General features: G+C 41.1%; 1 protein-coding gene across 1 annotated transcript in view; it reads right to left on the bottom strand.

The window, feature by feature from the left end:
• Window positions 1–14618, bottom strand: part of LOC128741651 (histone acetyltransferase KAT7) — a 175461-nt gene that overhangs the window by 34449 nt on the left and 126394 nt on the right. Inside the window, exon 7 of the mRNA XM_053837606.1 lies at window positions 13396–13553. Within this exon, the coding sequence (XP_053693581.1) occupies window positions 13396–13553 (158 nt within the window). The remainder of the gene's footprint in view (window positions 1–13395; window positions 13554–14618) is intronic.

Genomic DNA, 14618 nt, shown 5'->3' on the forward strand with positions numbered 1-14618 from the left:
TAAACACACACTTACAGCACACATATATTGAATACAATCAACGCTTGATCGATATAGTGTGGTTTTACACGCCTCGAAAAGTTTAATATACGGTGCTTAAGTGATTAAGTAGGAATAGCTTTTGAATGAATTGTCCGATTTTCAAAAACTCGGTTTCGTTTGAAAGATCTCAAGGTAAATTTTCAAATAATAATAAATTGAAGTATATGTCTCATTGCATTAATGCTTATATGGGGCAAAAACATGTTTTAAATACTTTTTTTTAACAGCGACCTATGGGACAACTAGACCTTTTATTTGACATTAAGAACATCAAAATCGGTCCAGCCATCTCTGAGAAAGGCGAGCCGCAAAAAAAGCGTTATACACACACACACACTCACTCACTCTCTCACACACACACACACACACACACACACACACACACACACACACACACACACACACACACACACACACACACACACACACACACATACCCACACACATACCCACACACACATACCCACACACACATACCCACACACACATACCCACACACACATACCCACACACACATACCCACACACACATACCCACACACACATACCCACACACACATACCCACACACACATACCCACACACATACCCACACACACATACCCACACACACATACCCACACACACATACCCACACACACATACCCACACACACATACCCACACACATACCCACACACACATACCCACACACACATACACACACGCATGTCCTCGATTTGCCGCGAAATGTGTCGAGGGGAGAGCGTGTGGAACGCCGTCACCGGCGTTGTAGCACGTTGTAGCAGCACCAATCCCGATTGGCAGACAATCTTGACAGACGCATCGGTGGAGTGACGAGCGTGACGGAGCAAACCAAGCTTGAACAGAAACACTACGAGGGCGGCCGTGAGAGGATAGATGTTATGTTGGTCACTATCTCTGGATCGGCTCGCGTCTTGATAGATGAAGTGGTAGTGTGGTGGCGAACTCGACGGAGTAGTGCTGAGCCCAACAAGAAACCCTGCGAGTGTGGTCGTGAGGAGATGGAAATCATGACGGTCGTCATCTCTGGATCGGTACACGTCTCGACAGGTGCATGAGAAGTGGTCGGTGAAGGAGTGAAGGGGAAGTGCAGTGGCGAACTCGACGGAGCAGTGCTTAGCCTAACAAGAAACCCTGCGAGGGTGGCCGTGAGGAGATGGTCAAGTCATGACGGTCGCCGTCTTTAAGTCGGTACACGTCTCGACAGGTGCAAGGAAAGTGGACGGTGAAGGAGAATGTAGTAGCAACAAGAATGGCAGAATCCTGCGAGGGTAAATGTAAAGAAGTGGATGTTATGACGGTCATCTCCGGATCGGGGTGTAGACACAGCCTCCCTCGAAGTAATACTTAACGGTAGTTCCGGGAAGGTAAAGGTCAGACGCCCGTGAGGTTTTTAGTGGGTTAGAGTCCCACACTGTGCCACGTGATGTAGCAATATATCATTAGTGTGCCTGGCACTGAGCGTTTCCTCACGTAAAAACACACACACACACACACACACACACACACACACACACACACACACACACACACACACACACACACACACACACACACACACACATACACACACACACACACATACACACACACACACACACACACACACACACACACACACACACACACACACACACACACACACACACACATACACACACACACACACACACACACACACACACACACACACACACACACACACACACACACACACACACACACACACACACACACACACACACACACACACACACACACACACACACACACACACACACACACACACACACACACACACACACACACACACACACACACACACACACACACACACACACACACACACACACACACACACACACACACACACACACACACACACACACACACACACACACACACACACACACACACACACACACACACACACACACACACACACACACACACACACACACACACACACACACACACACACACATACCCACACACACATACCCACACACACATACCCACACACACATACCCACACACACATACCCACACACACATACCCACACACACATACCCACACACACATACCCACACACATACCCACACACACATACCCACACACACATACCCACACACACATACCCACACACACATACACACACGCATGTCCTCGATTTGCCGCGAAATGTGTCGAGGGGAGAGCGTGTGGAACGCCGTCACCGGCGTTGTAGCACGTTGTAGCACACACAGAGAGAAAGAGAGAGAGAATGCTCAAGTTTTCGAAACTGAGTCGAATGCTATATGACATTCGAACCATGGGCCTTTTTTCCATTTTCAGTTTTCCGAGTTATTCCTACACCTTTATACTATATTTTCATATAGGATAAGAGCACTATAATTCGTCCTGATTGTTGGAGTGAAGGGCGAGAAGATGACGTATGCCGATCTGCTCAAGAAAATGCTCAAGAGAGACCCGGAGGTGAAAAGTGCGCCCTTCAAGGTGCTATTTGAGACAACGCTCGGTAGCGAAGTTCAAGTAAAAGCTTTGTCTCAGGAGACGATCGTTGAAGCGAAAAACCTGGACGAGGTCACAACAGAGAGTGAGATGAAAGCAGTGCTGACAAGAGCGCAATACCTGGGCGACGTTCCAATGTCTATTCGACTGCGGAAGGCATACGGCAGTAGGCAGGCGGTATCGATTCGTCTGTCTATTGCCGCGTCAAACCGGCTTCTGAAGATGGACAGAGTCAAGATCGAATGGGCGGTGATTAGTTTTCGAGCCATCTCCCGTGAACCCAAAGAAATGGCGAGATGCTTTAAATGCATGGACTTCGGTCACCAGGCGAGGAATTGTCCGGGCCCGACAGATCGAAGCTGTGCCGGAAATGCGGCAATGAGAGATGTGTTGCGAAGGACTGCAATAAGCAACCGAGGTGTATGTTGTGCAAGAAAGACAACGACCACGTGACGGGAGGCTTTAAATGCCCGGTGTACTAGAAGGCAAAGGCAGGCCTACAATAATGGAGGTGATTCAAATCAACCTCAATCACTGCGACACTGCACAGCAACTGTTGTGGCAATCGACAACTGAAACGAAGTGCGACTTTGCAATCATAGCGGAGCCGTATCGAATTTCCTCCGATAACGGTAACTGGATAGCAGGCAGAGCAGGAATGGCCGCGATATTGGTGAGGGGCCGATATCCCATCCAGGAGGTGGTTACAAGCCGATACGAGGGTCTCGTGGTCGCCAAAACTAACGCAATCTTCGTGTGCAGCTCCAGCATAGCAAAATGGACGCTGGAACAGTTCCGCCACATGCTGGACGAACTAACTGGAGAGTTCATTGGACGGAGACCAAGCGTCATAGGAGGTGACTTCAATGGCAGGCCAACCGAATGGGGAAGCAGATGTACGAATGTCAGAGGAGCCAGCCTAATTGAAGCACTAGCAACGCTCGAAGTAGAACTGAGCAACGTTGGAACCACCAGCACCTTCCGCAGAGATGGCCGAGAATCTATCATCGACATCACCTTCTGCAGCCCGTCGCTGGGAACCGACATAACTCGAGAGTGTGCGAAGAGTTCACGTACAGTGACCACCAAGCTATACGGTACACTATTGTCCAACGGAACCCCGTGGCAGCACAGACAGGAAGAATTCAAGAGCGGCAGTGGAAAATGGATGCATTCGACAAGGACCTCTTTGTTGAGGCACTATGAGCTGACCGAAGCGCTAACGAGAGCATGCGACACAACCATGCCGAGGAAGGTGGAGCCCAGAAACCGACGCGTCCGGTCTACTGGTGGAAAGAGTCACTCAACGCATCACGCGCTAACTGCAACAAAGCTAGAAGGCGCTTTCAGAGAGCAAGAAGTACCGCGACTAGAGAGGAAAGAAGAAGTGACCTCCGCGTTGCTAAGACCGCACTGAAATACGCGATTAAGCAGAGCAAGACAAAGAGAAAATAGAATTAAAGAACATCCAAAGAAATCTAATAAAAAGTCCTCCTTCTCCTCTAACAACTTTAAGCCGGATTGACCTGTGCCCTATCAAGAACATGTCTCCATTATGCTTGGTCCTGGGCTACTCTGCGCCAATACGTTAAGCGTCTCGACACCCGCAAATCGGCTTCAACTTGGTCGAGCCATATAGTAAGTTGGGCCACCCTATTTCTGGTTCCGACATCTGCAGAGAAGCACTCGACTGGAATCCGCAAGGACAACGTAGAAGAGGCAGACCCAGAGGCTCATGACGACGCAACTTAGCCAGCGACAACCGGGCTGTAGGCAAAAACCTGTCCTGGCAACAGGGAAAAGACATAGCGGGTAACCGTCGGTAGTGGAGATCGTATGCTGTCTGAAATCCACGATAATATGATGCCTCGGCACATTACACTCTCGGTATTTCTGGAGGATTTGTCGAAGTGTGAAAATTATAAATACCTACGACTTCAGACGACTTAAGAAATTAATAAATGGTACCCGAACTTGCCTCACAATAGATTGACCTCCAAAAACTTCAAATATATTGTGTAATCTAAATCCCAATTGCAAAAAAAACTTGATGTGTAATTATCAGGATCTCATGATCGCGTTCCCACCAACCCCCGGGCATCTTCTATGTTTCCTGAAACCGACACAAAATGAGGTGGCCCTACAGGCGTTTTGCTTTTAATAGGCAGCATTCACACGGCAGTGAAGTGATGCGATCAAGCCAACAAAACATAATCACGTAGAAGTGAAGAATTTTACATGAATCTCAATAACAATTCATCGATAAAATAATTTACTGTCCACTAACAGAAAACGTTGCCTTTAGGACAAGAAATAAATGATAATGCAGCGAAAATCACGTGTGGCGCTGCAGAAATATCGTGTGAATGGTTCTTTTACACGCACACTAGTGATCCGGTACGTATAAAAGTGATCCAGTGATCCAGCTATGTTGGCTTCACCTATTTTGTTCGCAAACGTCAAAGTTGCCACCGGGGTGGTTCCCACCGACTTCGGGTACAGAGTGTTTGAAAAAATCGTATTGAAATCTGTTGACGACGCGTGACAGTTAACAACACCGGTGTAATAATGTTGCTGGGAAATAACTGAAAGTTTACAAGTAAGCGCCATAGTAACCAGTCATCCAAAAACATACCGTGCTTAAAGTAAATCGTCATCGTTATGGACTTTTGGAATTTGAAAAGCATACTATTTTGCCCAAACTAAAAGTTATTTTGTTAAAACTGTCTTCACCTAATACTGCTTGTCAATTAGAACACATTGAGTACATTTTCATATGCATTATTGTCTTAATCAGTATTTTGAAATACAGAAAGCTAATGATGACTAATTTGTTCTTCGCTTCATTGACGACAAATCATAGTGTCTAAACATGCAATACGCTTTATGTCAATACAAAAAAAATTTCAAACGGCATTCAAGGCGTTTAAATGATGATTGAACTAATTGATTTAACGAATATTAAATGAATTTACATTGAATTTATGATACGTTTAAGAGAATTGCATTTGCTGGTAAAAGAGATGAAAAATGCATCGTCTTGATGTTACAGACAGAAGACAAAACTCCAGTTTTATCAAGTTTATATTTTTTGGATTCTTTCGTTCGGTGCTTGAATACAAATACTGAGCTCAAGAATTCCATCGAACATGTGCCAGCCTCTACTGCTGTGGTCACTTCAGCAGCGCGCTGGTGTCGATGCCCAAGGTCTTCCTGCGAGCCACATTCGCCATAGAAAACAAGAAGAATACGAAGGATCCAGTTTTGCCGGTGCGCGACAACCTTTAATGATGCTTATTATGTATATTTTTCTGCCTCGCTGTTTCTGGTGCTCTAATTTCAATTGGCATTAAGATGCCCCAGACAGCACGCAAAATGCGATAATATGCTGACAAAGAGGTATTCTGAACGTTTTTAGCACATATACGGAATGAATGATGAAGCTTTGCATGTATCAAAGTAGCTTATCTTTTTCAGCCGTTTCAAAACATATGCAAAGATCATTAAGATAAATTGCTTAGTGACCACACGGTCCTTATACGATTATATTGTTGCGATCTAATGCAGTCTGCTGATAATTAATAACCATCAGAACAACTAATCAAACCAAACGCCGCCTTACTTCGCGCCGTTGAAATTTTGGCTTGAAATATAATTAAACAATATAACCTGAAGACATGGCATGTACATAATTGAAAAAAGAAATATACGCGAGACTTGATTGGATAAAGAGGCGACATCAAACAGGATGTCTACATAGTAGTAGCATTATGCAAACTCGCAACTCAACAACAACCACAAAATAATTAACAACTGTATCAACACTCCTAACCAGTAAAGGCATGACTTATTGCAGAAGTATGCTAATTAAAAACTTTTGCCCGTCGGACCAATATCGGTATGATATCACCTTCACACCGCAATCACCAGGAATAATTTTGAATACAAAGTGTCCGAGCAAAGCATATCGGCGGCACCTGTCAACGACCTGGATCGAACTGAACGACAATGTATGCAAGGTAGAACCATCTGCCAATTATCCTGCGCCACCCTGTACGAAATTCGGTAATGACTTGCTGATATTAAGCCACCAATAATTTAAACATTACATTTTACGGCCGACTCTGATAACTAAAGTTTCCGCCAAAATGCATCGGATTTCTACGTACCACCGTACGGAGTACGGACATGAACCTCCGCAAGCGATCGCTACAAAACTTCCATTAATCACGCAAAAGTACAAAATTATGATCGGGAAAGGACTCAATTTCAGTCTGCCGTTTTTCGGACCATGTCTTGTCTCAGATTGCCGATGAACATCGGTCGCAAATTTCCTGCCCAAACATTGAATAAAAAATCAACAAATATCTATCATTATCATGACAACCAGTTTTGTCAGGCTGTAATTTTGCTTTAAATTTTATTTATGTTCTACCAATTCGGTGGTTCACTGTCATGTCGTCGAGTCTCATGGAATGTACATGTTAGACCCACGACACGCTTCAATGGGCTGCCACGTAAAATAAAAAATGTGTTTAAACCTGAAAAAAAGTATATGGTTCCGAAGGCCGTGTTAGGATAAAGTGGTACCTAATTATAAACCGATAACATATTTCATGTTTTTTACAGACTTCAGTTTATGATGTATTATGCGCAAAATATGCTCGAGGTAAATTATTTCTGATCAAAGAAAATATCTCCGAAAATATTGTACAATAGTTTTTTATGCTGATTTTTGCGCGAACATGTAGGCACTTCAAAAATCAATTTATGCAGCTATGGTTTGTACCTAGCTGTAGCGTACTTTGAACGGGAGCATGTTTTTTTATGATCTGGGTAGTTTGGAACAACATTTTTAATGCGAATAATTAGTTGTATTTTCAATGAACATGCTGTATCGTGTACATGTTGTGTTGAGTCAATATGACATACCCGAAATTAGATGTATTATATTGAATTATTAGCATCTGTTTACTTTCCCAATTAGAACTAATCATAATTATGAATTTGAACTCCCTGTCATATGAACCTGGATTTGGACTGGAGTCTCAATATGGATTTGAATCTCGACGACAATTAGGATCTGAATCTGGATCCAGAAATGAACCTTAATTTAGATTTGGATCTGTATTTGGATCTAAATCTGGACTTGGATCTGTATCTCGAGTTGGATGCGAATCTAGATCTAGATTTCGATCTGAATCTCGATCTGAACCTAAAGCAAGATCTGAACCTGTTTCATGATCCGGATCTGAATCTGGACATGGACTTCGATTTTGACCTTAATCTGAAATTGGACTTGAATCTAGAGATCGGTGAACGGCTCACGAGCCCTTTGAATGAATTTCGATTCACAGAAAAAAGTGCACGAGCAAATGACTCTCGAAAAAAAACTTCGAATGTAGACATCGAAAGTAAAACTAACCTTAATTTTCGAATCGCAATTAACCCATTTCCTCCCAGCGTTGCGAAAACGCAACGCACTTTCATTCGATTCTAGAGAAGGCCTGGTTTAAGATATCAACTTGGACCCTGAGAAACAAAGAAAGATTGGAAAAAAATCTAATCGACCTGTTTTTGCTCAAAGCTCAGATGTTACATGTAACATAATTACAGCTGAGACAAAACAACAGGTTTTGCTATTTTTCAGACAGTTAAGGAAAAATGCTCATAAAACTCGATTTTACCTCTATTAACGCCTGACCTATCAATCAGTGTTAGTAAAAATCGGTTGCTTGCCAAAAAAAACTTTGTTTCATAATTTTGATTATTTTTGTAATTTTAAGATAGGTTTGAAGCTTTGCGTTGCGAAAACGCAACGCTAGGAAGTAACGATATTCAAAATTTGCAACAAGAACGTTTGTTTTCGTTCGTTCGCTGCGGTGTTTCATTTGATGTCGTTGCTTTTTAGTAAACAAATGAATGCCAATCTTATCTTTCGTTTATTTAAAATATTCCGGAAACATTATAAAAGTTTACATAACATAGAATTCGCAGCTTCAAACACTGATGGCAGATGGAGAAGCCGTTGTGATAAGAGCGTAATAAAATTGTTAAAGTACCTTTGCCTTCGGAATATCTGGAGGAATTGAGTGATGGCAACGACAGTTACATGGGCCTAAATTTCATGTTACAAACTTTCCGGAACGTGTTGCTGGCATTTAATCATCTGCAATGACATGCATTTAGCATTCAAACTGCATACTATGCGACTAGTGCAAAGTTGGTCTCCAACCCAAATTTTTCGATATCAATCATAAAACATAACATGTAATACTCTAAGTCGTTCATTTAATCCTTATTAATACTCAAAATCACAAAAAAAATATCCCAAATTTTATTTAACGGTAAAAAAGTATGAAACATTCATATGCATAATAATGAAGGTATGCAAAAACGGTATACCCTTAACGCCCAGCGTTGCGTTTTCGCAACGTAGCGTTGCGGGACACAGGGTCAAAATTAAAAATACATGTCAGCGGCTTTTTCTTAGTTGACCTAAAAGAAAATTTTCCTGAAAGTTTCAACTTTCTATCCCTGCTGGGAAAAGTGTGGGGCTTAATGGGTTAACCAAATTGTTCACGAGTTTTCAATATGGAAAACAAGTGGACCGTGAATCATGAACCGTAGCAAAAAAATAAACGGTTCAGAGCGGCTCCTACAAAAATTGCTGTTTTGCCCACCATTATTTGAACCGTTCCGAATTATGGTGGTAATTGTCTAAAAAACTTAATAAAAAAAATTCCATTCAATTATTTTCTCCAAACCAAGTGTAGGTCTAATGTGTAGGTTATAAAGTGATTCAACATGAAAATACCTAAAAATCTCAAGTTTTGTCAAGATATGCGATTTATTCACCAATGTACATAGATCACTATGATTTCATATATAATTTATCTGCAATCCCCAAAACGTTCCGCAACATAGTGGATATAGACCACTATGTTGCGGAACGTTTTGGGGATTGCAGATAAATTATATATGAAATCATGAGATTTGTAAATGTCAATAAATGATGCAAAACCTCTATAAAATGGGTACTGGTGAAAGAGTATGACGATTATCGTGCTCTGACGCTATTTTGGAATTAGAGATGGCGACTTCCGGTTTTCTGAAACTGGTTGCACATGACTGGAAATAATGAGAAATTCCCATAATACGGCTATCAAATAAAAGGGTTGACCGGGTAGAAGTCGAATACTGTGATCCATCCAATGTAGTTTTGAAATTAAAAATAGTCGAATAGTGATTTTATTAACAAGTCGCATGTACATAGACCACTATAATGCAGAACAGAATGGTCATTCTGTTCCAAACCAAAAATTCAACATAAAAAAACATAGGTTGAAACCCTACTTTTTTGAAATTTTTATTGTTTGCTGAGAGTACATCTATGCAAAAGAATACGATTTATGCAAAAATCCCATTTTCGACCAAAATGGTCAATAGACCACTATAATTCGGAACGGCTCATTTGTGTATGGATATGAACTTGGATCTGAATCTGGTTGTGGATCTGAATGAATGTATGTCTTGATCTAAATATGTTTGAGGATCCGTGGAAATCCTTGGAAATTCTCTTTGCGGTACATGCTGCGCAGTTAGCCAGTTGACAAGAAGTAATCGTCATTTTCCAGGATGCTTTCAAGTATTGGCTGCGTTAATATAAGATTAAATTGGATTAGAACATTCAAACAGAATATGACAAAATCAGATTAAAATTGGAATAAAATAAAAATAAAATTAGGGCACAATATTATAAAATCAGAAAGGAATTAGGGCAAAACTGGGTCAAAATTAGAAGAAAGTTAATACGAAATTTGGACAAAATCGGTCAACATTAGGATTGAATCAAAAGAAAATTAGCACAAATTTTGAAAAGAAAAATTAGAACCAGATTGCGAAAGAATATATAAAACAAGTCCAGAAAATATATAAAAAAAAATTTCGGGACTAAATACAGATTAAATTATGACAGATTGAATTCGAAATTTTCAATTTTAGAACAAATTTGATTTGCGGTAGCCAGGCTTCATTCTCGGTTTTTTGGTCAGTAGATGCTCATTTGACTGCCGCACCTCAACTAAACAGAATTTGAAAAAGTAGTGTAAATGGCAATTGTAGAGCTAATTATTATCTACATTATTGTTGAAAAAAGTATAGTTTTATCTTTAGTATTTACGGCGCTATGCGAACCAAATGAGCGCTCTTTTTACTACCAACGGGGTAGCAGCCCCATAGCCTCATAAATACAAAAGATAGAACGATACTTTCTTCAACAATAATGAAGATAATAGTTAGTTCTACAACTGACCTTTACATACTTTTTCAAATTCTGTTTCGTTGAGGCGCTGCAGTGCATGAGCATCTACTGAGCAAAAATCTGAAAATGAAGCCTGGCGGTAGCCCACAAAAGCAGCTGCACACTACGAAAGTTCAAATTCGGTAAGCAGAATATAATACCAAGGCTAATTTTGCCCTATTTTCACCAAATTTAGTTCCAAACTACATATAAAAGTGAGCGTGTGTACGTTTTTTTTTTATTGATTAAAGAGGTTTTAAATTCATTCATCTCTAAGTAAGCACGTTTGTATGTTTGTATGTTTTTATGTTTGTAAGTATGTTCCACCATAACTCCAGAACGTCTTGACTGATCTCCACCAAACTTGGCACGCATATTCCTTGATATAAGAGAATCAGCACTGGGGGTTGATTAGAGGGGGGGGGGGTTCGCTACAGGGGAGGAGGCCATAACTTCGAAATGCCTGGACGTTTCTTCACCAAACTGGGCATACATATTCTTTGACAAAATGGTATTAGCACTGAAGTGTAGACAAGAAAAGGAGAGGAGTGGGGCTGGGGGTCCATAACAGGAGGGAGGCCACGACTCTGAAACGGTTCTTCATCAAACTTTTCACATATGTTTCTTGGCATAAGGGAATCATAGCTCAGGAGGTTAACAAAAGAGCGGGTCATAACAGGGGAAGTTCATAACAGGGAAGGCCATGACTCCGAAATGCCTAGACAATTCTTCATCAAACTTGGCATAAATGTTTCTTGGCATTAGGGAATCAGCACTGGGTTGACAAAAGTAGGGAATCCTTAACAAGGGGGCGGGGAGATATTTTTGTTTGTGAATATGAAGTTGTATTAGGACATGGATCTCGCTCGACTTAAGGGTCAACCAGAATACGCAGCATACGCGTCCGTTAGCGTTATTCTGACAGTTTTCCCATGGGTTAACTGTCAAATTGACGCTGCCGGATGCATTGACGCAGCATTCTGTTTGGCCCTTTAAGCTATTTTACTCCGACAATTCTCCAGAAATGTCGGGAATACAACGTGCCGACGTATTATATTTTCGGGGATTTCAAGGCAGCATACGATAGAGTCCAGTGTAAACAGCTATGGCAGATAATGCACGAGAACACTTTTTAGAACGAACTGACGCGGTTGATCAAAGCTAGTCTGGAGCGAGTGATGTGCTACGTGCGTGTTTCGGGGATACTCTTGAGTCCCCCGAGAGGGTTGCGGCAGAGGGATGGACTGTGCTGTTTGTTATTTAACATCGCTATTGGGGATGTGATCCGGCGAATGAACACGGCAACGAGAGGAACGATGTTCGACAAAGGTAGCCAACTCTTATCCTTCGCAGACGATCTTGACATTACTTGACACTTTGGGACGGCGAAAGCAATCTTCGCCAAACTAAAAACGGATGTTGGGGGGATTAGGCTACAAATTAATGAGTCAAAAGCCAAATATATGGTAGGAAGGGGCATCAAAGAAAACAACGTTCGCCTCCCGTGGACAGTGACTATTGACGGCGATGAACTCAAAAGTGGTTAACACGTTAATATATTTGAGATCTCTGGTCCCCGCCGACAACTATACAAGTAAGGAGATTCAACGGCATGTTCAAACTGGAAGTCGAGCATACTTTCGCTCCGCAAGACACTTCAATCAAGGTGCATACGCCACCACACAAAGCTGACGATGTACAAAACACTAATCCGACCGGCAGTCTAAGGACTTGAGACTGTAACGGATTGTTCCTTACGGAAGGCATACGCGCACTTGCCGAATTTGAACAAACGTTGTTGCGGAATATTTTTGACGGAGTACAAACAGATAGCAGAGAGTGGTTAGGAATCACGAGCTGCAGGCACTACTTGGAGAGATTACCATCGTGCACATGGCAAAGTTGGGGGACTACGATGGGCCGGCCACGTTGCAAGGATACCGGACGACTGTGCAGTGATATCCGTTCTCAAGAACTCCACTTGCACCAGGAACAGAGAGGCCCAACGTGCTAGTTGACTCGACTATGTTGAAGCTTACTTGCGTGTGACAAGAGGCTCAACAAATTGATAACGAGTAGTCCAGGACCGAGTACAGTGGAGAGTAATTCTTGATACGGCAAGAACCACCCCATGTAGCAAGAACTAAGAAGTTATTTCGTTAGTTTTATAATTAAAATCACCCTACTAACACAGCTGCTACGAAGTTGTTGTGGCAACTGATTATATGACTAATTTCAGTTGTAAATAAGTCACTGTTACTAGAAATACCAAAATTGTGTTGCTTTGGAATTTAGCTAATCAGAAAGATAAAAATTCTGCAATCTAAAAATGCAATCTGTAAGTAAATTGAATATTTGAACGGATTAAAATATTGAAATTATGGCCTTGGCACAGAACATACAAAACTTTTAGGTTCCTCATATAAACCAGCAAAAAAAATCATTATAGGTAATTGGCACACAGAACATTCGATCACAATCGATCGGCGATTCGAAATTTTCGCTCTAAAACACACACCTGCGAAATGTCCTTTATGCTGAGCGTCGTTCCAGGTCGCGAGCAGAGATACGCCAGTAACACATCCTTCCAGTAAGAGCGGTACGATATCAATCCCAGATCCGACAATGGTTTCTCGGGCGAGCCGATTTTTCCTTCAACGCGGGTCAGCAGGTAACCTAGTATCGAACAAAAAAAATAATGAGAAATGAAATTAGTGAAATTGAACGGCACGATTAGAGGGAAGTCCCAACACTTCTGACTTTCATAGTTCAAATGAAGCATCTGTGTAGATAATATGATAAAATCAACAAAAAAGACAAAAAATTGGTATGTGTGATTTTATAGGGCAAAATCGTTCATGAACACTGAGATTTGTTTGTTTTTATCTACCGCCGATTGAATTGATATGTTTCAGCTAATTGTTGGATCAGCATTACAATATTATTCGGTCGGGTACTATGGCATTTTTCTACAAAGATATTGAATTCGTTAAAAAACATAAATTGCACTCAATGATTCCTGTTACCCAGTAACGGAAACCGAGCAGTCCCCCTATACCGGACATCAAATTGTTTTACTTGGTTCAGTCAAATTGTTTTACTTGGTTCAGTCAAATTGTTCAATGAAATCAAGATTTTGCAAAAAATGAGATTGAGAAGAAAGAAAACATCACTTATACCGAACCAGTTAATATATAAATAAGAAAAAACAAAGAAAGCGATGATCAATTTTTCGCCGAAAACAGAAGAGCCTCGAAGTAGTGCATAAAAAACTATTGATTTTTATTCAAGGCAATTTTTCAAACATCTTTAGTCAACAAGTATGCAAGCAAAAAGAGATTTTAAACATTTTGACATGTATTTTTCTGAAATATAAGCCCTGCATGGGTTTATTTTATGATATCTATTAAGTGGTACTGGGAGACACAATCAATACAAGTAATGATATTCAACGATTTCTCATTTTGCTCCTAAAATGGTTCAGTAGTAATGCAAGTACGTGTAACCTATTTTTATTGGAAAAAGAGATAAAATAATAGTAAAAACAATATGTACAAACACTCCACAATGTATTTGGATGTTAACAAAACATGACAGTAACATTTGAGAAATACTACTTTGGAATATTATTCAATAGAGTGGCAACTAACATTGGAATTCAGTTAATGTCATATCATACATAATAATTATAACAGGCAATATGTTTTGGAGTTGTAAAACACAATAAACCCTCAATTTTGT

Source organism: Sabethes cyaneus, chromosome 3 (genome assembly GCF_943734655.1).
Source record: "Sabethes cyaneus chromosome 3, idSabCyanKW18_F2, whole genome shotgun sequence".
Taxonomy (NCBI): Eukaryota; Metazoa; Arthropoda; class Insecta; order Diptera; family Culicidae; genus Sabethes; species Sabethes cyaneus.